The following is a 22,809-nucleotide window of genomic DNA, read 5'->3' on the forward strand; positions in this document are numbered from 1 at the left end:
AAATATTGCTATCTTCTCTTCTGTTCTTAATCATTATTTTCAAGATCACAAATATGGTGTAATGGATCAGAAGACTCTCCATGTTGGGATAATTAAAATTAATATTATAATTCTCGAAATATTGCTAATTACGCAGAATTTTTTTTTTGTGTGTGTGAAAGAGATTACTGATTGTTCTTTTAATCTATTTATCATATACAAGGTAGGACGTATATATAGATTATTGAGGAGTACAATATTACTTCTCTATAGATGCCTATCATGTGTACGTAGTATTGTCATACAAATTACTAGGGTTTTTATGGCTTTCTTTTGGTAGTTGGTTTATGGCTTTCAATGACCATAGTTTGCAACCTGGCCTAAAGGTTCAACCATAAATGTATTTCAAAAGTTCTTGCCGAAGAAAGAGGGAGTGGGGAACCTAGAATCTTTTGTACAATGAATGATATGATACAAGGAAAAAGGAAACCAATGCGCTCAAATTCAAATCCTACACTTAAAAGCAAATTCTTTTTACTAGCACCCATTGTTTCTATTGTTTTGAGGTTCACACAAACCCCCAAACAATTTAGTGGGAATGGTTTGACACCCAATTTTAGGCTAGTTGGGTACTAAATCTCTGACATCATGACCGGCCACCTAAATCTCTGACATCTATCGATATCTCCATCAATATCTATGGACACCGACAAATTTCCTGTCATGGATTTTGACGACGAGCAGCATACACTCCTATCTCGATATGGTGGAAGTATCCTAAGATTAGGAGATATATACAAGCTTGGAACTTCATGTTAATTGTCTTCCTGACCTCCGTAGTAGACCATTCATCATTATTAATACACTAAGATTTCCCTTTACTAGCTAGATTCATGGCAATTCCTTCTGTTCCTTCTCCTTTAATTTCCTCCAGAGATCATATATTTTAAATAGATGCTGTGAATGAGGTGAGCTAACTCCAACCCCTTCTTTGTCCGACTCTCTTTCCAAGGTCAATAATGTTGGGCTCTCGTGCGTAAGCGTGAAGGCTGCACAAGTGAACGCGAAGGTAGCCAACTCATGGACGTGTCCATTTCAAGTGCGGTGGCGCATGCAAACAAGCTAGAAGTCTAATGCTTTAGACGATATCTCTCAACGTTCTTGGACACGTGACCCCATGTGATTGGGTGGTAGGTGCCTGGACACGTTTTAATACAAGTTCCCCTCTCCCACCGCTCCCCCTCCCTTCTCTCTCTCTCTCTCTCTCGCTCGCTCGCTTCCCCTATCCAGAGTTGGGATCTGGCTTCACTCTAGCAATGGCAGGAAAGGTTAGGCATTCTCCTCTCTCCAAAAGCCATTTGATTGTATTTTCTGCAAGTAATTTTCAAAGGCTTGTGATGGTTTGTCCTCACTAAATTAACCTTATAATTCTCATACTATCATTGTATCAAAGTTTACTTATGTCAATGATACTTTGAAACTTTGCTACTCATTATTATTTGTCATATGGTAGAAACTTAGAACTTGATTGTTTCACCACTATCATTGGAATCACATGTCACAACTTGGATCTTGTCTTTCCTTCTCACTTAGATCTTAAATTGCTGTACAAAGTTATCATTCTTTTGTCTTCTCTTCTCCGTTGAAATTAGACCAATCTGCTGTTTTTTTCTTCACTGTCCAATTTCTCTAGTACCCATATATATATATATATATATATATATATATATATATATATATATATATATTGATTTTATCTGCAAGTCGGCCTTCTTTCTTCCACCCCAAGAAGAACTTCTGAATTCTATTTCTTGTTTACAAGTTTCCACCATTCTGTTTCTTCTCTCTAATAAGCGGCTTCTTATTTCCTTTGTGAACCACGTACTCTCTCTATCTCTGAGAGTCAATCTCTCTCTAATAGGATTGGAGATGATTTTGTTTCATTATCTCTGCGGTATGAAAGTTGATGGGGTTCTTGCGCATGCACTTTCTCCCAAAAATATAGTATAAAAAATGCTATGTGCTAGAAATTTAAACCCGTACATGCGTCTACTTCGTTTTTTCTTTTTCTTTTTTCTTTTCCCTTCTTTTTAATCCCCATATCAAGACCATGTTATCATTTCTAATTTTTAACTATTTTCATATATTTTACGGCTGGGTCTTCTAAAAATTGTTTTCACTTTCACTAAACTGCGACTACTTTATAAATCTTATCGCAGATCTCCACGTTGGTGTTGAAAGTTGACCTAGAATGCCACCGTTGTTATAAAAAGATCAGGAAAACGATTTGCCAGCTCCAAGGTAACCAACCACTCCTCTCCTTCCTCCCCCCAAAAAAGCTTCTCAGCTCCATTCTATTTCCATATTACAACTAACAATTCTACTAATCACCTTCTTTCTCTCCATAATTTCGAACAATTAAGATCGAGAGAACATAAAAACTATCTCCTACGATGAGAAGAACAACACTGTCACGATCTCTGGCCCATTTGATCCCCAAAAGCTTTCCAAGAAGCTCCGCTGCAAGGCCTGCAAGGTGATCAAAGACATCCAAATCATAGAGATCAAGGAGAAGCCAAAAGACCCTCCCAAGGACTCTAAGCCAGCTGAACCGGCCCCAGCTGAGAAGGAGAAACCCAAGCCACCTAAATCCGAACCAGAACCAAAACCAAAGCCAAAAGCTGACGCACCACCATCTGAACCGGCACCGAAGCCCAAAGCCGACCCACCAGCCGCAAAACCGGACCCTCCAAAGACCGAGCCTGCACAGCCAAAGGGTGAACCAAAGCCGCCGAAGCCTGAACCGGTGACGGTCGGTCCGGTCCCGGGTCAGCCACCGGTCTGGCCGGCTTGTTGCGGTGCGCCATACTACGAGGGGTATTATGGGGGGTGCCGGTGCTGGTCATGTGGAAGGGTGTATGGATGGGTTGCCAATGGTCCACCCATGGCCCATGGTGGGCCATCCTATGAAGGGAATAAGCCATGCTATTTCTTTTGCGAGGAGGATCCATCAACGTCATGTACCATCATGTGATCATGTTCCCATTTCTCTTTTTTGCTTAAAATATTTATTACATAATCTTATTATTTCATGTCTTGTTGGGTGAATATTAAATAAGGTGGGGGATGTCAGATCTATGAGGGAGTAAAGAGGTGATATATATATATATATATATATAAAGGCTATTGTGAAGTTGTCTGTTTTGGATAATCATCTTGCATGAACAAATAAACTAATGCTTTAATCGTTTTAGATTATTTGGACGTCTCGTTGATTTTGTGTTGATGAATGATGAATTTGGAAGCTTATCAGAAAGTTGGTAGGGTTTGCCGGGTGGTGCAGGAAACTGCATATAGCAGTGAAGATGGTCTTCTCAACATAGGTTGGTAGGAGATGGGACATGAACCCTTTCTTGGTTGTTTTCATTATGGTTGGGATTGGTACTCGTTGCTGTCAGGAGTCCAATTTCTCCACCCATGTTTTATGTTGCATTCGGCATTGCTATTTATGTTTTCTTTATTGGTAATAAGGAATGTTGAACCGATCCGTATCAGTTGGTTCAGCCCGTACCGAACCAATATTGGCTCTGGCCGGTCCTATTCGATGTTAAAAACTAGTATCGACCCATACCGATCGGTACCCGCCTGTACCAGTTCCAATTTTTTTGGAGGCTTTTGAATGCATGAATCAAGCCGAACCAGTGGTACCGATTCAGTACTAGTCCGAACTGGTACCGACGCCCACCGATACATCGGTATGGTCGGTACGGCAGATCTTAATTGGTAGTAGCCTATGATCAGTTCGTAAAATTCATGACCATCCATGGTGGACCCATCACTTGATTCCAAATGTTGTTTTTGATGCCATCTAAGTTTGTTTACTCATGGTCATCATGCAAAGCATGCATGGATGGCCATTCATTATTCGAGAATTGGTCTTCTTCAATCTGTTTCAAACTCGGACTTGGACAGCATTGTGACTCAAAACTAATTAAAGGAATAGTAAATAAGCGTCTCTCTCAAAGTGAGAGAGGCTTGCCTTCATTTGGTTAATCCCTATTTTTCTATTGCTACTTTATTTCTTCTTCCGAGCAAGCGTGACGTTGATTGACATAGTCATGGCCGGCAACTCATGATTCAGATGGCACATCTTAAAGCAATTTCTTTAATTAATGTGCACTTCAATCCACCCTTCTCTGCTATCATATTTCTTATGATCTCAATGAACAATGCATTAGTTTTTTTTTGGATTTAAAACAATGCCTAAGAGTTGTTTCTTCAATAGACGGGAAAATGTCAACTTGTTAGGTATGTTGTCAAGTTACTAATTGCCTGAAAAATTCAAACCCTGGAATTTCATCCACGGCTGCCGTTCTCTTTCATACTATTATCATGGCTTGCAATCGAAAAGACCTTCAGGATTGTGTCTTTTCTTCTTGGCCATATTGCTCCCAACTACATTTAAGTTCAATTTGATTGGAGGTGGGACAGCTGGAGTTGACAGCGTTTTTATTCACCAGCACATATTGACAATGCCCGTGCCGTTGCCGCTTGCCAGTAGGTACTTGACAAAGCAAGTTGAAACAAGATTTCCAGCCTTGCTCACTTAAAAATCTAGTCAGCATCTAGTATTATGACCATAAGCCCTCTTAACATTTTTGATAACTAAGGATGTTGTCGTTTAGTCGGTTTGCGTGGATGGACGGGTATTCTTTTTTGATGAAATAGACAAATGGGAGTCACATTAAATGGGAGAGCAAGGGCAGCAGGTTCGGTGGGCATCTCTCGGTGTGAAGCCACAGCTACAGTATTTTTCACCTAGAAGCTTTTATTTTCGAATTTTCTTAAGATCAACTTTGATAACTGCGTGCTGGATGGCGGTAGGAGAGGAGGTGCTGGCTTTATCATCAGGGATCCGGATTCTAGGATGATTGCAGCTGGAGGCTATTAGATCTTCGATAACTCGATTCCGAATTGAGTTGAGAGCGGCCTGGGTTGGCTTTGGTTATGCCTGATAAGCACTGCAAGCTATAGCTGTCCTGCTTGAGGGCGATTCGGCGATGGTTACTGAGTGGATCCAATGGAGCTCGGGTGGTGTGGGTGACTACCACCTGCTGCTTAGAAGCATCCGGGCCATAATTTGTGATGGGATGGTCTTTCAGACGAAGCATGTATACAAATATGCCAACGAGGCTGCGGATTGGGTAGTATCGTATGTAGCCAATCACTCTGAAAATACTCTGTAGGTGGGGGAGAGAAAGTTGCCCAGTGTGCTCTGGAAGTTATTATTTTTCAATTTTTTTATTGTGTCCATACCCATATTGTATGATACATCCGTTTTAGTAAAACCAAAAAAATAAAAAAAGAGCCATAGCCTCCAAATGTTTCTGTATCCTGCGCTAGTTGAGCGGATTATCTACACCAATTACTAGCTCTAAATCTTATTATTGGAAGCGTTCAAATCTGTATGTGAATATTTGGCTGTACTTTAGTAGTATGTATGATGTGATTTTAAACTTGGTTGTTCTATTTCAATCCAGAGTTGAGCTCCTTGTTTTTACCAAAAAAAAAAAAAAAAAAACAGGAGAGCAAGGGAATAAATGAAGCACCTTTTGATTCATAGAGTTTACTTGTTTAATACTTATAACGAGTCTGACTGTGAGAGTCCAAAGATGAGTGTGAGGCCATGAACAGCAAGATTTGTATGGGGCTATTCAAAGGTGTAAGGCCCGGTCCATTGATCAGCCCATAAGCTAGCATGAATTTTAGCATGAGACAAACAAAAAAAAACCTGTATGTCATGTGGCTCGCAAGTGAGAAGAAAGAAGCGGATTCCTAGAAGGAGTCCGTCTTCTTCCCTGACTCCGTCAGACGCTGGAAAGCTTAGAGCTCGTCGGAGCCCTAGACTTAGCCTATAAAAGGACCCCTCTTCGCTCTAATCACCTCGCCCAAACTCTGATCAACTGTCGGCAAAGTACCTCGAGTTTTCCTTTGGTTTATGTTGATCATTCTCAATGAGTCACCATCGATTCATTATCAGAAACAAGATAATCCACCCTAATCCCTCTTCCATACCCATCTTTGAGTCACTCGGTTGTCATCGACGGCTTCATCGACCCGATTGCTACCGAAGAGTCACCACTAGATTTGGATGCCCTATTTCCTCTCCCCTATTTTTTTTCTTTTCTTCTTCCGTCGGGCTAGTCGCCATTGCCGAACATGGCCATATTTTGGTTGCCGAGGGCCATTGCTGCTGCCGCTGCCGCCAAGGGTATGATCGGCCTTAGAGCCCTCTTCATTCCTCTCTTTTGAGAAGAGAACCGTAAGTTTCTCTCTCTCTCTCTTGCCTTCTCTCTCCTCTCTTGCTCTCTCTTTGGGGATCTTTCTCTCTCCCTACTTTCTCTATTCTCTCTCTAGATGCCTGGATGGACCCGAGGAAAAGACCCAACACCTTGTAGATCAATTGACCCTTGGAGGGATCCTAGGCCAACATTGTGCAACTAGAAGCTTTGAGTTGGTATTGCATATCCAAGGATCCCATGTCAGCATTATGTGGCCCTAGAAGGAGAGTTCCAAACCAACCTTGCTATGATCATCTGACATAATTCATGGATAGTTAAAATTATTCTGATAACGAGATTTGGCTCCATATGTGAACAATAGTCGGGGCAAGAAGGTGTTAAGCAAAACACTTTGCCCACCTTTTTGCCTCTGAGTTCGATATTGTATTTGAGTCTGAGACTAGTAGAGGTAAGAATTCCTCAACACAATCATCTACATAATTATTGAAGTTCTGTATATAAATGTATTTTGTATGATTGTGGATATTATATATATATATATAATTATGTGTGTTATGTGCTGATTAATTTGATGTTGCATGGATTATGATGTTACTAAGTCTAGACTTGTATAAAGCTTATTAATTTGTGCTTAAGCATAGTAATCATGTAGAGTGTAAATGATTCAAAGAAAATTATGATTGTATGATGAAGCATCGGTGGCATCTGGACTGATCAATCATGCAAAAAATGTGGTGTATGTATTGTCGCAACCTTGGACTAAAATGTAATATTGTGTTTAGCCTACCACAGGCTGAAGCATGGCTGCAACTAATCCAATGTCGGAAAATCAATTCTAGATAACAAACTATACTTACTCATAGTTATGACATAATAAAAATGAATTTTTCATAATTATAAGAGGGGGAAAAAAGAGGGGGTCATATGGACTAGCTGGCCATATGTGAAACATGGCATGTTAGCCGTGGGTTAAGATATAATATTATGGTTGTCAGCCATGCGCAAAAGCAAGGCATATATTTGGCCTGCCACGGGCTGGAGCATGCTATGACTAGTCCAATGCCGAAATCAAATCAAGATGATAAATTATATTTAGTTATATGTTTTGGCCTGCCATGGGTTGAAGTGTGAGCAAAACTAGTCCAATACTAGCATGATAACATTATCGAGTCGGACGTACGCTAACTAGTTAATGAAACGTAATTTCACTGAATTACTGTTGAATAAAATTACTGATTTGGTGATATATGATGTGTTTAAGAGAACTGTGGTGATATATAACATGCATTTCGATATATATGCTAACTTGCTTATATGTGTGCAGGTCTAGGCCAGAAAGATGAGATGCCTATCAGTGTATATTTTCCAACTAACATGCTTGTGCATCACATCCAGAGATTTCTTTCTTCTTTGCAAGACTCATATTCAGATCATCTCATTATTTTTGGTGAGAACTTCCATCTCTTCAAGTATTTAAACTTATTTTTGATAACTTGGTCGAAATCTTGGATGAAGCAAGATTTGTTATTGTAGTGAACTTATTACATGTTTTGCTGCAAACTATCTTCATGGTATAGTATTTGGAAATGTTACTTATTTGTCTTCCATATTTCTGCCTCACCAAGCCCAACCAGCCCAGCTCACTCACTGGCCCAAACCAGCTCTCTTATTAAAATAAAAGCCCTTGAAGCACCACCACCCTTGGATGCTAAGTGCTAACTGATAAGAGATCTTTTATGGCTCCCCAAGAGTTCTAAGCCCTCTCCCCAACATTCTAACCAAAGGAAGAGAGAGAAGGAAAGATGGCATTCCACCTCTCTTCCTCTAAATCTCAATCCCACCACCTCCACTCCTTCCCCCACAACCCCTCACATCCCCTCTTCTCCTCCTCTGCCCAAATCCTCCATTTGTCCTCCCCTTTCCTCTCTTCTTGGAAGCACAAAAACCCTATCAAAACCCCTCTCCCCTCCCTCTCCTCCCCTCCACCCAAACCCCTCCTTCCGCTTCATACCCCTACTAAAGTCTCCCTCCAAGACCCCTCTTCCCAGACCTCTATGGACTCCGATCCCCAATCCCTGGACAGCCAGAAGCCCAAAACCCCCTCCAAAAACTCCATCTGGGTCAACCCCAACAGCCCCCGCGCCGCCCGCCTCCGCCACCACTCCTCCGACTCCCGCTACGCCCGCCTCTCCGTCCTCGCCGCCTCCCTCGACTCCTCCGACCCCACCGACGCCGCCGTCACCGCCGCCATCTCCGCCCTCGCCGACCGCCCCACCGAGCAGGACGCCGTCACCGTCCTCAACTGCATGGAGAACTCTGCCAACGCCGTCCTCGCGCTCAGGTGGTTCCAGAACAGCATCAAGATCGACAAAGAGGTGATTTTGTACAATGTGACGCTCAAGGTACTGAGGAAGTCTAAAAACTGGGATGGGGTGGAGGCCCTCTGGAAGGAGATGCTGGAGAGGGGAGTTAAGCCGGATAACGTGACGTTTTCGACCATTATTAGCTGCGCCAGGTTCTGTAATTTGCCGGAGAAAGCTGTGGAGTGGTTCGAGAAGATGCCCGAGTTCGAATGCAGCCCGGATTATGTTACGTACTCCGCGATGATCGATGCTTATGGCCGGTCGGGCAATATCGAGAAGGCTCTTGGCCTGTATGATCGTGCCCGCCAGGAAAGGTGGCGTCTTGATCCCGTTACGTTCGCGACGGTGATCAGAGTTTACAGTCATTCGGGGAATTTTGATGGTGCACTTAATGTGTATGAGGAAATGAAGGCGCTTGGTGTGAAGCCAAATGTGGTCATATATAACACCTTGTTCGATGCCATGGGCAGGGCCGGGAGGCCGTGGCAAGTGAAGACTATCTTTAAAGAGATGGATAAGAAGGGGTTGGTGCCCAACAGGGCGACGTATGCTGCTCTCCTAAGATCATATTGCAAGGCTCGTTATGCTGAGGATGCGCTTAGTGTTTATAGGCAGATGAAGGAGAAAGGGATGGAGATGAATGTGATCTTGTATAACATGCTCTTATCGATGTGTGCTGATATTGGTTGTGTTGATGAAGCTGCTGAGATTTTTGCGGAGATGAAGGGGTTGCCTGATGACTGTAAGCCTGATAGCTGGAGCTATTCGGCTCTGATTACTGCATACTCTTGCAGTGGACAAGTTTTGGAGGCAGAAGGCTTGTTAAATGAGATGTTAGAAGCTGGATATCAGCCAAATATCTTTGTGCTTACATCAATCATCCAGTGTTATGGGAAAGCTAGGCAGACTGATGATGTTGTGAGAAGTTTTGACAAGCTATTAGAGTTGGGGATAACACCAGATGACCGGTTTTGTGGCTGTCTTTTGAATGTGCTGACTCAGACACCGACAGAAGAATTAGGGAAGGTGATTAACTGTATTGAGAGAGCTAATGTCCAGTTGGGTTCTTTAGTGAAGCTACTAGTGGATGAAGGATCTGCCAATGAGGCAGTCAAACAAGAAGCTGAAGAGCTCTTCGAGAACATCAGTAATGAAGTGAAGAAGGCTTACTGTAATTGCTTGATAGATCTCTGTGTAAACCTCAGTCAATCAGAAAAAGCTTGTGTGCTCCTGGATATGGCACTTCGGCTTGAGATATATACAGATCTACAGTCAAAATCTCCTACACAGTGGTCTTTACATGTGAAGAGTCTTTCTCTTGGAGCAGCATTGACTGCTTTGCATGTCTGGATGAATGATTTGTCCAAGGCCTTAGAGAATGGAGAGGAGTTGCCTCCACTCCTGGGTATTCATACAGGGCATGGGAAGCATAAATATTCAGAAAAAGGGTTGGCATCTGTGTTTGAGTCACACTTGAGAGAATTGAATGCACCATTTCATGAGGCACCAGATAAGGTTGGATGGTTTCTGACCACAAAAGTTGCTGCTAAATCATGGTTGGAGTCGAGGAATTTGTCAGAGTCGGTTGCTGCTTAGTTTGCATCATTAGATACAAGAATCTTGTCTGTAAGCAACATTTTTCTCTATTGCAATTGAAATATCATTTTGATTTTCTGGCATATATTCAGAATATCATTTTAGTGCTTTAAATGTTTGCTTTAGCACATGTTGCTTGCTTACAATCAGAGGTGCATATCGCTTGATTCTTGTTCTTTTCTTCTGTTCATCCCTTATCTGTTCCTTTGTTTTCTGTGTCTCAGCATTTCCATAACATTTCATTTTTGTAATCATGAACTCTGGTTATTAATATTTTCAATATATATGGTGTGATGTGACAATGAAAAAGTTGACCCCCTCCACCCACTGTGCCCCTCTGGAAGAATATGTTTCAGATCGTCTGACTATATGCAGAGTTTTCTTTGTAATAAATTTGCCATTCTATTGCAGTAAGCTCAATCTTTGCAGCTCCATCTAGAAACTAGTAAATTTTGTTTTCAATTTTCATGGATTTGTCATTGATTATTCATTAACTGTTTCTATTCCTCCTTGTTGTAGAAGTTGAAAGTCAGGAAGCACACATTGTAACATGCATGAAGTTGGGGACGGATGTGTTTATCTTCATTTGATTAAGAAAATTCATAATACTTACATTACATCCTTGGAAATAAAAAATAATAAATTGAGTTACCCCACACGTCATAAATTTTCTTGCAATTACCAGGTTGACAGATAAATACCACTGTTACTAGTAAGAAACATTGCCAGTGATCACATTACTGCAAATGCTTCAATAAAAAATGTGTGCGTGTATATGCTTGTTTTGTCCTGTCAAACAAAGTAATAAACAAAAAAAAATAATAAAGGACATTTTCATTATAAATCAATTAGTATTGAAGTAACCATATCAATATGTTTTTGACCTGTTGTCTGACAGCTGGAGCCTGGAGTCATTGAATGTGCTTATCAAATCAAATAAACGCACTTATCTGTAGGATTTTTTCTTTGTTTGCCAAAATTTCATTTTGGCCGGTATGACTTGTCTTATAGGTAACAACTGATAAGTTGGCTGGTATTAATTGACACTCTCCAAGCAACAAGTAAAAAACATTCTTGTCTCTTATTCATGCATCACATATGCATTTATATAGCTTGATATTATACACTTGATTATACATAGAACAATTACACAAGTAACATTAACAGATTCCAAGGATTAAGCCTCTTAAACTACTATTTTTAGATAATGTGTTGAGTAAAGTTTTTATGGGGGTGAATGCTAACCTAGAATCATGATGGAACACCTTGGAAAATGGAAGCAGGAAAAAATGTATTTCGTGTATGGATTTTAATTTAGTAGTTTTATTGAGACTATGGTCAAATTTAGTAGCAAGAAGATGAATAGAATAACATTAGTGGTCCAACTTTATAAGGCTAATGGATGAGGTTGATCATAGCAATGTTATTGCATGATGCCTTTTGCAGAAACATTTTGCCTGAATCTCCTTCACGTACTAATTATGCCCGATCAAAAAATTCAAAATATAAGAGGGATGATTTTGTACAGCTAAACTGAGTTGTACAAATAATGAGCTCGTTATAGATGCAAAATTCAGATGGAGATTGAAATAAGACATTCTAGGGTGACATCAGAAACCAGAGTGGTGTGTGCTATTTGTGACCGTAGATGTCTAGTGCTGCAAAGGCATAATTAGCCTTATTCTAGAGGAACTTGATGCTGTTTAGAGGCTGAAAAAGTGATGAGAAATTTTAATGAAACTTATGAGAAACAATTTGGAGATGCATTTAGTATGACATCATTTTATTTTAGATAGGAGCAGATCATAGTATGTGTATCATGAAGCCTGCAAAATACTGTTTCTAGGTTTTAAGCTACGGTTAGCACTTTACCATGTGTATCAAGTTTCCTCAGTCCTGTTAACCCTTTCTTCGTAGGGCCAGTTTTTGCCGTGGCTGAAAGCAATGTTGCATGGAGATAAACATGAGAACCAGATCCGAACAAGTGTCCAAGCGTCTGACTTGGCAAGAGGAGAAAAGAAAAGGGACATATTGGAATACATAGAAAAAGATTATTTTAAATTAAAATATATATATCTTTTAATCATACAAAAGTATTAAAAGTTGATATATCTCAAGTTTTTCTAATATACATGTTTCTCATCTAAACTTTGTAATTAGTATAAGGATTTTTGAGAAATAGTATTTTACAAAGTTATTTTGAAATATATATTTTTGACCAATTTCTAGAAAGAATGAAAGTGTAATTAATTTTTTTTTATAAGTATCCAAATGTCTAATGTGTATGTGATTTAAATATGTATTCGACATAGATTCTAGGACATGGACATGAGTGACTAGGTAACACAAGTTGAAAGCTATCATAATCATCTTACTACAGCTTTGCTATGCAAACTTTTCGTTAAAACTTTATTAACAACTGATATTTAGGCATATTATTATCAGAAAAAAGTTCTATAGATTTATTGTCACCATTTTCCATGTAGATTTAGTTTTAGTCTCTTTGTATGAGCTATGGTTTTGTTCACCTTCATCTGAAACTCTTATACTGTGCTTGACTGAATCATCAACAAGTCACAATTCAAATTCATCAAAATAAATAGTTTATTTAGCAAAAAGCTGTCTAGAAGAAAGAAGTAGAGTACATTATATTGCAGAACATCTTGGAAAAAAATTTGAATGATTTTTGAAATTTTCATGATAGTTGTGAATTCCTTGCACTAGTTGTTAATGTCTCATTAAGATACATTTGTAAAAAAATCTTCTAGTGAGATAAACTGACAAGAACTTTATAATGGATTAGGGAATTCTCTCTGAGTCATTTTACAGTTGTTCCAGGTACATGTATATGTTCAATGTAGTTTCAGAACTTCTTACAATGTTTGGCTTGGCATATCATCGATGTAGTCGTTGTCTGCTCCCTCCCTCCTCCCCCTGCCTCTCTCTCTCTCTCTCTCTCTCTCTCTCTCTCTCTCTCTCTCTCTCTCTCTCTCTGTGTCTGTGTGCGTGTGTGCTGTGCGCGAATGTGCATGTGTGCATGTCTTTTTTTCTTTCCTTTCCTTTTCTTTCCCCTTTTTGGTTCCAGGGGACAGGGAGTGGGTGTGAGTGAGGTGGATGGGTAGCGGGGTTACCATAATTTGGACCGTCACAAATACTGGAAAGGTCGAGTTTAATCACCTGCTGTGTATTGTGCTGTGGTATCTGATTGGACAGGGTCAGGACTGCCTTGTGTAACACATGGGCATGGGTAAGGTGGAATTGGGGCTCTCCAGTTCAACCGTGAACTAGAAAGGGGCTCTCCAATTCATGCAGCACCAATTCCATTATGCCATATAGCAAGGCAGCTGTGTAGGGAAAATTTTCTATAGATTGGGATACCTTGGCATTTCTCTAAACAAAGTGAGGATATGAAACTTGATTTTGATGAGTAAGTAGAATTATGCTATGTTATTAATGTAATCTTATTTGTAAATAATGTATCTATCGGCTCCAAGCTTTGTGCTGGATCAACAAGGCTGAAATATTATGTACTGTAAGAGGAATGCAGGGAATTACAATAATGAATCCCAAAAATAAACTAGAAAATGTAGCTTCTACATGGAATTTGTCCTCCTATTCCTTGTGTTCTGAGTGCTTTAGAACCATAGGATTCAACTTTCTTGGTCAAAAGGTATCTGATTGTAAAGACAAAGTATCCACATATGGTTGCATTGTTTGGTACAGTCTCTTAGAACTAAAGCATTCTGTATCTTTTGAATTTTCATCATATTGGAATTCTTTTTTCTCAGCGCATTTACGCGATGTTCATTTCAATCTAGTGAAAGCCATTTGCAGGATTGTCTCATTCGACTCAGAAGTCTACAATGACTTGGTTTTAGAAGATGTTCCAGCACGGTCGAGGTTTTTGGAGGACACATTATCATTAGGCAGAGATTGTCTTTTGGTGCTCTCTTTGAGCTTCCCTTGGTCCACGAGCTTGCTGCTTCAGTTCCCCTTGGTCATGTGTAGTTGTGCACAAGAGGCTTTCCATAGCTTATCTAGGCTAATTTATCCATCATAAAATGCTACACGCATCCGGGCATGGTCAAAAGCCAGTGATGCATCTGAATGTGAAATTAAATCCAGACATCTTTAGCCAGGTGGATTGCAAGTATAGAAATGTTTGGCACTTGGAGGTCGGGGAGTAGCAGTATGATCCGAAGTTGGCTTTTTAGTGTATCTTAATACCAAACGTGTGCGTTGTTTTATCTCTAATAAACAATAGAAGGGCGTATGATTGTACACTTTCATTCTCAAATTCCATGATTAGTGAACTTGCTGAATGTAGCAACACCTTTTTCCATTATGATCTTATTGCAGTGGTAGTACGTACCTAAGAGTCGGCCAAACATGTGCCATTTCTAATTATCTGATATCCAGCAGCTCTATTAGCTCGATTTATCCAGAGAATGCAATAGAGAAGAGCAGTATGACTGTTAGTTTTTTTTTTTCTTTTTTCTTTTTTCTTTTGACAGAATAGTATGACTGCTAGATGAGTTCCAAGACAACTGCTTTTTAAAGTACTAGGGGGGGCCAGGAGAACACTCACAAACACATGATATGGACAAGAATCAGGAATCTTTAATGATTTAATCATGACAATAACACTTTCACAATATCTCTCATGCTCACATTTTACAAAGTTGAGGGCTCTATATACATGCCCAAGATCCTGTAGAAGACTGGCTCTGTCTTTTTTTTTCACATAGTAGTATAATAATCAGAAGCCTACCTGTGGAACCATTCATACCATACATGCATGATAAAGAAGTTGTATCCTCCTTCCATTTTTCGCAGCACCTGTTGTTGGATTCTCTATATGCCAAAAACTGCGAGACGACCTCTATCCCAGTGCACATGCTTTTTTTCTGGGAAAACCATATACCTTTACATCTTCATATATCATATACTTTATGCTTGTCTGAAACATCAAGCCATGCACCTGCAAGTTGGATAAATTCAGACTATGAAATGCAAATAGCTCCGGATGCCGATAAGAGAAATCTATCAAATGTAAGCATTCGTTGGTAGAGGTTATAGAGGCTGACAAGAATTAGTACTAAAAACCCCAGGAAGCTGTGCTGAAGCACCAATACGCAGTACTGAGAAGTGAGAGCAAGGAGCATCTGACCTCCAATGGTGCATCTAATTGGTTTCAGCACCCTTCTTTAACTTTTTGCTATGAAGAGACACAGTTTTGATCGGCCTTCTGTAAGTACACTCTTCAAAATGCATTGAACAAAGAAATTTGATACTAAACTTTATTCTCTCTTTTTTTTGTTCTTGGTTTGCTTCTAGCATTCCCCCAAGCAAGATATGTCTCAGTTTGAACAAGATCAAGAAAGGCATATTCAAACTGTTCGCTTCTAACCAGAATACAGAAGAACTACTCGGTTAGTGAAGACAAAGGATATTCTTTCTCAAACAAGAAAAATAGTGCTTTGCAGGCGCGACATAAAAGTCCTAACCATTTCACCAAGCAATCAGCAGCATTTGCAGCTTGCAGTGCTTTTGGACACCAACTCAAAAGGTTATTTATAGAAAACTGAATTTACTTTCATTGCATAATGTGAATATAATTTACGATATGCATGTTTAAGGTTTTACATAATTGCACCCTACCTCCCTCTATAAACACAAATTTCTTTAACTAGGAACAATCATGTTCTCCCAAGCTGTACATAAGCACCTCACTGGATGCAAATGATGAGACGAGGATTGAAGCAAATTTTAAGCTCTTGAGCTTTTCGAGGCTTCCTGATGATTCACAGCTCTGTAAAACCAAATGGCCATATCATAATTAAAGGAAGCAAAGAGACATCTAAATGTAAAGTTCGGTTGCTTAGTAGTATTATGAAGTCATAAGAATTCAATAAAAGTAAACAGTTCAGGAAACTGGAATAATGAAGGGCAGAGTTTCTGCAACTTTGTGTGGTTTTCAAAAGACTAATTTAAAACTGTGAATATAAAGGAACACCAACTTATCCCTATGCAGAAACGAAGAGGAGTTGCCTTAATTTCTGATCTTAGAAGCAAACATAGTAGATTCAATTACACTAAAATTACAAAAAAAGGATTAAGAACTGCAAAAAAAAAAAAAAAAAAAAAAAAAAAAAAAAAACAGAGCTTGAAGATAGGAGAGGTTGACTACTCCTAATTCCAGATTGATATTTCTGCCATTTTATGAAAACAGAATGTGAACTTACTGTTTAGAGGGACCCTACATATATTTCCTCTATGAAACACTTAAGACAGTCTCTCTCTCTATCTCTCTTTTGAGGGGAACTTAAGACACTCTTTCTCCAGTACAGGTAACATTTTAGTCAAAAGGAGAAGCAAATCATGATAAAATTTAGTTTAACACACTCCAAGAGGCAAAATGGCGAAACAAGTATATACCTTCTTGAGATGATTGGGGTTTTGCTTCTTGGTTTAGTATCCTCTGACTTCACCAACACTTCCTTTTCTCTAGACGCCGCTACTCTCCTCATCTTCTTTTCTCTAGACGCCGCTACTGCATCAACTTTTTTCTGGAGCAACTGCATAGGAATACAGGCATATGTCACAAAAAACATAAAGGAAGAATTAAAGAAACTGAGGAATGCTTTTAATTATCTAAAAGTTCGTTGTTCACATTGATTTCATCATCCTTAGCACTCAACATATGATCCTTCTCCTCATGTGATTTTCTTAAGTTGATGACTTCCTTTTGCAGTCTGTCATACAGAAAACCTGATACCATATCTTCATAGGCATCTTCTGAACCACGCTTATTTTTTGACTTGATGTCACCAACTCCTTTGACTGTAACTTCTTGTGGAACCACTTTTTTTCTTTGCACAGTAACATCACAGTCATCTTCTGAACCACCCTTGTTTTGCAACTCAATGTCACCACAACCTTTGGCTTTAACTTCTTGTGAAGGCTCCGTATTTCCTTCAATAGAATCACTTATATTACCATTAGCGTTAGCAATTCTTTCTGCATTATCCTTCCCATCATCATCAAAAACTTTGCTTTTTGGAGCCCAGAAATTCTTTCTAACCAGATTTTCTCCAATAGCAAACTTGTTTTTCAAGCTATTTGTTGGCTTGATATTTCTGTTGGTGATAACACCTTCTGATGCGGAATTAGGCTGTTGTAAAACTGAGAGTCTAGAGGCAGAAACAGAAGCCCTTGAATGAAATGTTGGTCTCTTTTCTGGTTCCTCATTTGAAGAGCACCCAAATTTTTTCTTGGAGTTCTCAACTTGCTTTGGTGATAAGCTTGGTGCTTGCTTTAGACCTTCTTCCAATGTCTTCAGCCTCAAATTTAGTTTATCCTGTACGTTAAATTCACATGAAAAGCCAAGGAATAAATGTAAAATATAGTACAAAAAGACTTACCCAAAAAAGTGAGCTGTAAGATTTCATACCTTAAGCTGGGCTTCTGCCTTGGCAGTCCTTTCTGCTACAGCTACCTTATCCCGCAACCGTTGCATCTCTCCCTACAAATGCATCACCATTTAAGTCAAGACATTAAATGTAACTAATGTTATCCATCAGTTTATCAAGACAGACAGAATTTAAAATGATAATGCATGTATGATCTATGGCTATGCTATTTGCTATCTTTTCAGACCATGTTTAAATAGCATCAGTAATTTCTTATGCTTTTGGAAAATAGAAAGGCTTCCTCTTTCCCTTCAAATAACATCAAGAGCATTGGAATTTCATGAAAATGAGGTAAAATACAAACAGTCAGGAAAACCATTGAAAATTCTTGCATTTTGTTCAAATCAAAAGTACCTGCAAAAATCTTCGCTCTTCCAGCCATTGCTTGACAGGCATGACTTTGCCATTGCCATCCTTCCACTCATTTGCGACCACAGTTGCCACCCGATTTGCTGAAACTTTAGCTCTTGCTAGCTCTCTCTCAAGAGTTTTTTTCTCTTCCTAGAAAATAGATGATGATAAATTAATGCCCCAAATTAACCTCTGGAGAAAGAATCATAGAGGAACAGATGATGACAAACTAAAACCTTACATATAATTCAGCAACCTGCCGCTGATAGTCACGCACAGCATTAGCAGCTGCACCGCCTGCAAGAATATATTCTTCAAGTTCATGAATAGTTTGAGTAAGCTTTTCCACTTCTACAATCTTCTGACGATTTGTTTTCTCCAAAAGCTTATTTTCTTCCTGCACCATGATAAAGGAATCCAGAAAGGTTAGTGATCTAACTTCCCACAGCTTGTGCACAAACAAAAAGGATACATCTATGGTTATGCCTGGCATATCTCTATTTGCCTCCTCAATTCAATGTTCTTGTTTTGCACAGTCTCTACTATCAGTGCCCGTTCAAGAGCAATACACAATATATTTTTTGCTTCAATCAAAGCCGCCTCTTTAGACTTTATGAGCCGTTCCAGAGCCTTTTTATCCTCTTGAAGTTTCGTAATCTGCAGTATAAGTCCACAAAATCAAAAAACACCAACACTACAGATGTTTTTTGTTATAATGGTATCAGAAGAACCTATGCCTCATACCTTATTCTTGTACTTTTTTATATCAGACTCAAGTGGGGCAATCACAGCCTCAACTGGAAGGTATTCCTCATCCTTTTGACATGCATGAACTCTTCTCAAAGCTGCCTCTGCAGCAAACAGTGCAGCCAAGGCTTCTTTTTTCTCATTGATTAGCCTCTTGATCTCAAGATTCTGTTTAGCAATATATCTAAGTTGTAAAAAGGCTATCCATCTAAAGTGAACTATATTCACAGATTCCAAATCTAAAGAAACAAACAGAACACCTTCTGTTCTAGTTGCTTCTCGGCAGCTCTGAGTTTGTCATCAACTTTCTTCAATTCATTATTAAGCTGGAAAGAATAGGACATAGAATGACTTTAAAATAAACACCCACGATATCCAAATAATTACATTTCAGAGGAATTCAGTACATTCATTACCTCCACTACAGCTTTATCTTTCATAAGTTCCGTCGCTTTCAAAGCCTTGATTTCATAGTTGGCAAGTCCCAACTCCCTCTCCTTGTCTGCAGATCAAAATAAGGACTTAAGCAAGCAAATGAATTGGAGGTGTGTATTGCTACATTTAACTAAGAACTCACTCCAATTAAATAGGCAAATTAGTAGTCTAACTCATAATTCATAATTCAAATAACTATTGGCTCTCTTGACGGGTAACCAACAACTCTTACTAATATTCATAGTAAGAAGGAGGTGTTCTTAAACTGCAAGACATAAACACAACCAATAAGCTTTATTGGGAAATCCGGATCTCTAATTGCCTCTTGCACTAATCTGAACATGAACTCACATCGGTCATGTTATCCCCTCAGTGATTAAAGCCAGTACCACATTATAAAAGGATGACTAGTGCCTCTGTCTCAATATTAACCTTGCTTTTAAATACCACTCATCCTACATCCACACATTTCATATTAAGATCATTTGACATATAAAGCAGCTCATAAATTAGAAATTTTACTAAATGATATTTAGCTTTCAAGTGGTTCTAAAAATTGTATCAGAATCAGGCCACATGGATATATGGGAGAAAAAAAGCAGGCAAGTCATGAGATTTGTGAATATTAGGTATCATTACTAATAAATTTATATTTAGGTCTTGGTATAAACACAGTATAGACACCTCTGACATTCAAAAGTTTCATATGCACAAATCGCATATCTAATTCACAACAAAAACTCGGACCGAAAAAAAAAAACCACTTTTTTTTACAAAAAAGGTGGAGACAAAGCGTATCCATTTCTTCATCTCAGATATTAAATGAAAATTCTGTAGAGTCAATAGGATATATTAGATGAAGAATCTCAAACTCATATGTGCTAATCTAGAACTAATCCAATATATCGTCTCTCTACTGATTAGGCTGCCCATCTCCAATGATATCCCATAAAATGGCAAAGGAGCAAAACCCTATGGTAAAATTATAGAAACAAAGAAGTCTGGCTAAAGAATTTTGCAGCTAAAAACAATAATAAGAGGGCCAAGAACGAATGCAGCACCAAACTGCAGAGAAAAATAAGAATAGGCAGTAGGAGTTAAAAAAAATTTTCCTCTCAAATTTCTTATGCCATAAATTTTTGTCCATGTTGTTTAAAATGGAAGAACAGTAACTTTGGCTTTCTGCTATGCATAATGCCCAAGTAATTGCACCAGTATTTCTGTCATACCTTCATGTTAATAACAAGGGTCAAGCTTTAGGTTATGACATATTACAATTTTCAGATTCTTTTCAGGCTTACTTGGAAGAAATGAACCAGAAGTAAGGGAGAAATAGTTATCTAATGTCAAGAAGAACATGATTAATATTAAAAGTGATAAAAAATAAGTATATACAGCAGGGTTTTTTTTCTATTTTTTTAAGTCTAGTTTGTTTTGTGATAAATTATGGCTTTCTAGTATACTACATATTGGTATACATCATTTTCATGGGTAAGTTATATATCAAAAAGAAAACTCAGTGACTTGGTTCTTAACTAACAATACAAATCAAGTCATGTTACACCATCAATGACCTGAGACCAATGTTCCAGAAAAGGGGTCGGTTTTATGCAGGCAAACATAAGCTTTATTTTACTTGTTAGTAGCATCAAGTAGCCATATGGTCTCCAACAGTAAAATTTGTTTCCTTATGACCTCAAACTGTTCTCAGAAGACCACAAGCAGCCATCAAGTATCAACTAATTCTGAATGAATTTTCCTTCAGTCATTATCTATACTGTAAAATAAACCACCTACATGACTCCACAGTAATCTCGATCCAGTCATCAAAAAAAAAAAAAGAAGAAGAAAGAAAGAAAGAAAGAAAAGCCACAAATTCCAGCAGAGTCAGAAGTACAAGTCAATCAGAAAAAAGGTGCTAAGCTCCCCTATTCTTTTGTACGAATTATTTCTACTCCTCCATGGAAATAGAACGTTAAACTAGAACAATGTTTAACCATAGAATCTCCGGGACATAAGAACTAAATAAAGAGCAAGCCAATCAGAAATTACAAACAGAATACTGTCGATTAGAAGAACAGACGAAATGAAATGGAAACCGAAGTTCACCTCCTCAAGGAAACCTTAAAAAGAAAAAAAAAAATCCTCCAAGGACAAATTTTTGATAAGAATTAACGATGTCCATTAAACTTCGTTATAAAAGGAACGACCTTTCCTTCATGCAAGACAATAAACACTTGAAGCAGAACACCCAGTACAAAACAAGAGCAAAGGAGTCTTGTACATAAACATACCTCTAAGCTGGTCCTCCAATCGATTGAGTTCGATCATAACAGGATCTGGAGGGCTTGGAAACATCTCCTTTTCACCAGCTTCGCCCAGGCTACCCATCTCCCTCGCAGTCCTCTATTCCAGACTCCCCTGTTTCCCCTGCTTCCCCTACTTCCCCTGTTCGAACTTCGTAAGAGAGAAGCCCAGCAGACAAAGGAGGCTGTTTGGGGTATTTATAGTATGGATTATGTGTAGAAGAAGCCATTTTATCAATGGAATTAGATTCCACAGACAGAGAGAGAAGGCGCGTTTCGTCGCTGAGAAGAAGGGAGAAGATTTTTAGAAAAAAAGAAAGAAAGAAAAACTCGACGTAGACTGAAGAGAAAGCCGGCTGTTTTATTGGTAAATAGGTACCAATTTGTTGGTGCAAGTGGTTAATAAGATTTCTGTCTGAAGTTTTAGATATGGGAATCAGGGCAATAAACCCCACAGGACCAGAGAAAAGATGGGCTAGGTCTATTTTCCAACGGTTTCATATATGATTTGGAGGATTGGTGATGATGGCTAGCTTTAACTCTCGTTCGAGGGAAGATTCTCCCAGGGGACCAAGGAACAAGAAGTCCCAAGCCAAATTTCTATTTACATCCTATATATATATATATATATACATACAAGAGAAGGAAAAAAAAAGAAAGAGAGAGAGAAAACGCGTATAAGAAATGGTGTGCAGTTTATTTTCAATTAGTACTTTGTGTTTGCACATTTTCTTGTGTCGGCCGTCGTTAATAATAATAAAAAAAAGATAGAGATGGGTTTTTAAATTATTCAATTTAACTAGATAAAAGCTCTAGAATTTATTCTGAAAGATGGAGCTCAGGAGCTCCAACTCTTGTAAAAAAAGTTCAATCATATGATATATGCAAGGCCTCCATGTCTTACAGATTTGTCATCATAACTTCTAGTCAATCTACAATGATACATAAATCCTAGAGCATCTCAATGGAAAACAAAACGGGAGCCTCCTCCAAATGGAGAAGGCTGATCATAATTTGAGCTATGACCTTGTTTGTGTCAAAAATATCAATGTGAAATGGTTTTTCTTCTTTAATTAGCTGGACTTGTAAGATATACCCTCAGTCTGCTGACATAATGGATTCAATTACTGAGATCACTTTTGATTTGCAAATTTGTAATTTAATTCAAGCCCAGGATTATAGTTTTATATATATATATACTTTTAGAAAACAAAATGATATCAGATTCTATGAATATTATCAGACAGCAGTAACCAAC

The 22,809-nt window shown here is 38.7% G+C and overlaps 3 protein-coding genes across 5 annotated transcripts; 2 read left to right on the forward strand and 1 right to left on the reverse strand.

Moving 5' to 3' along the window:
* The first annotated feature begins 1,150 nt into the window (after positions 1-1,150).
* LOC103707573 (protein PYRICULARIA ORYZAE RESISTANCE 21-like) lies at positions 1,151-3,172 on the forward strand. The gene is made up of 3 exons (XM_026804840.2): positions 1,151-1,307; positions 2,199-2,280; positions 2,403-3,172. Exons 1-3 carry the CDS (start codon positions 1,296-1,298, stop codon positions 3,011-3,013), a joined length of 705 nt encoding a protein of 234 aa, XP_026660641.1. The 5' UTR covers positions 1,151-1,295; the 3' UTR covers positions 3,014-3,172.
* A 4,757-nt stretch (positions 3,173-7,929) lies between these two features.
* LOC103707571 (pentatricopeptide repeat-containing protein ATP4 homolog, chloroplastic-like) lies at positions 7,930-14,562 on the forward strand. Of its 2 annotated transcripts, none has more exons than XM_017842950.3 (2): positions 7,930-10,270; positions 14,059-14,562. In XM_017842950.3, the coding sequence occupies exon 1, from the start codon at positions 8,084-8,086 to the stop codon at positions 10,238-10,240; it is 2,157 nt and encodes a 718-aa protein (XP_017698439.2). In that variant the 5' UTR covers positions 7,930-8,083; the 3' UTR covers positions 10,241-10,270; positions 14,059-14,562. The 2 variants fall into 2 exon arrangements, with proteins under 2 accessions (XP_017698439.2, XP_017698438.2); XM_017842949.3 differs by having other exon boundaries at positions 7,932-10,270; positions 14,075-14,562.
* On the reverse strand, positions 14,448-22,128 carry LOC103707570 (microtubule-associated protein 70-4-like). 2 transcript variants are annotated; one of them, XM_039127634.1, is made up of 11 exons: positions 21,540-22,128; positions 19,227-19,312; positions 19,071-19,136; positions 18,808-18,978; positions 18,550-18,720; positions 18,305-18,460; positions 18,067-18,213; positions 17,694-17,765; positions 16,914-17,600; positions 16,679-16,818; positions 14,448-15,221 (listed from the first exon to the last, which is right to left on the reverse strand). In XM_039127634.1, the coding sequence occupies exons 1-11, from the start codon at positions 21,634-21,636 to the stop codon at positions 15,209-15,211; spliced, it is 1,806 nt and encodes a 601-aa protein (XP_038983562.1). In that variant the 5' UTR covers positions 21,637-22,128; the 3' UTR covers positions 14,448-15,208. The 2 variants fall into 2 exon arrangements, with proteins under 2 accessions (XP_038983562.1, XP_038983561.1); XM_039127633.1 differs by lacking the exon at positions 14,448-15,221 and adding an exon at positions 15,469-16,052 and having other exon boundaries at positions 21,540-22,127.
* Between the last annotated feature and the right edge of the window lie 681 nt (positions 22,129-22,809).

The sequence above is a fragment of the Phoenix dactylifera genome, chromosome 6 (assembly GCF_009389715.1).
Source record: "Phoenix dactylifera cultivar Barhee BC4 chromosome 6, palm_55x_up_171113_PBpolish2nd_filt_p, whole genome shotgun sequence".
Classification (NCBI taxonomy): Eukaryota; Viridiplantae; Streptophyta; class Magnoliopsida; order Arecales; family Arecaceae; genus Phoenix; species Phoenix dactylifera.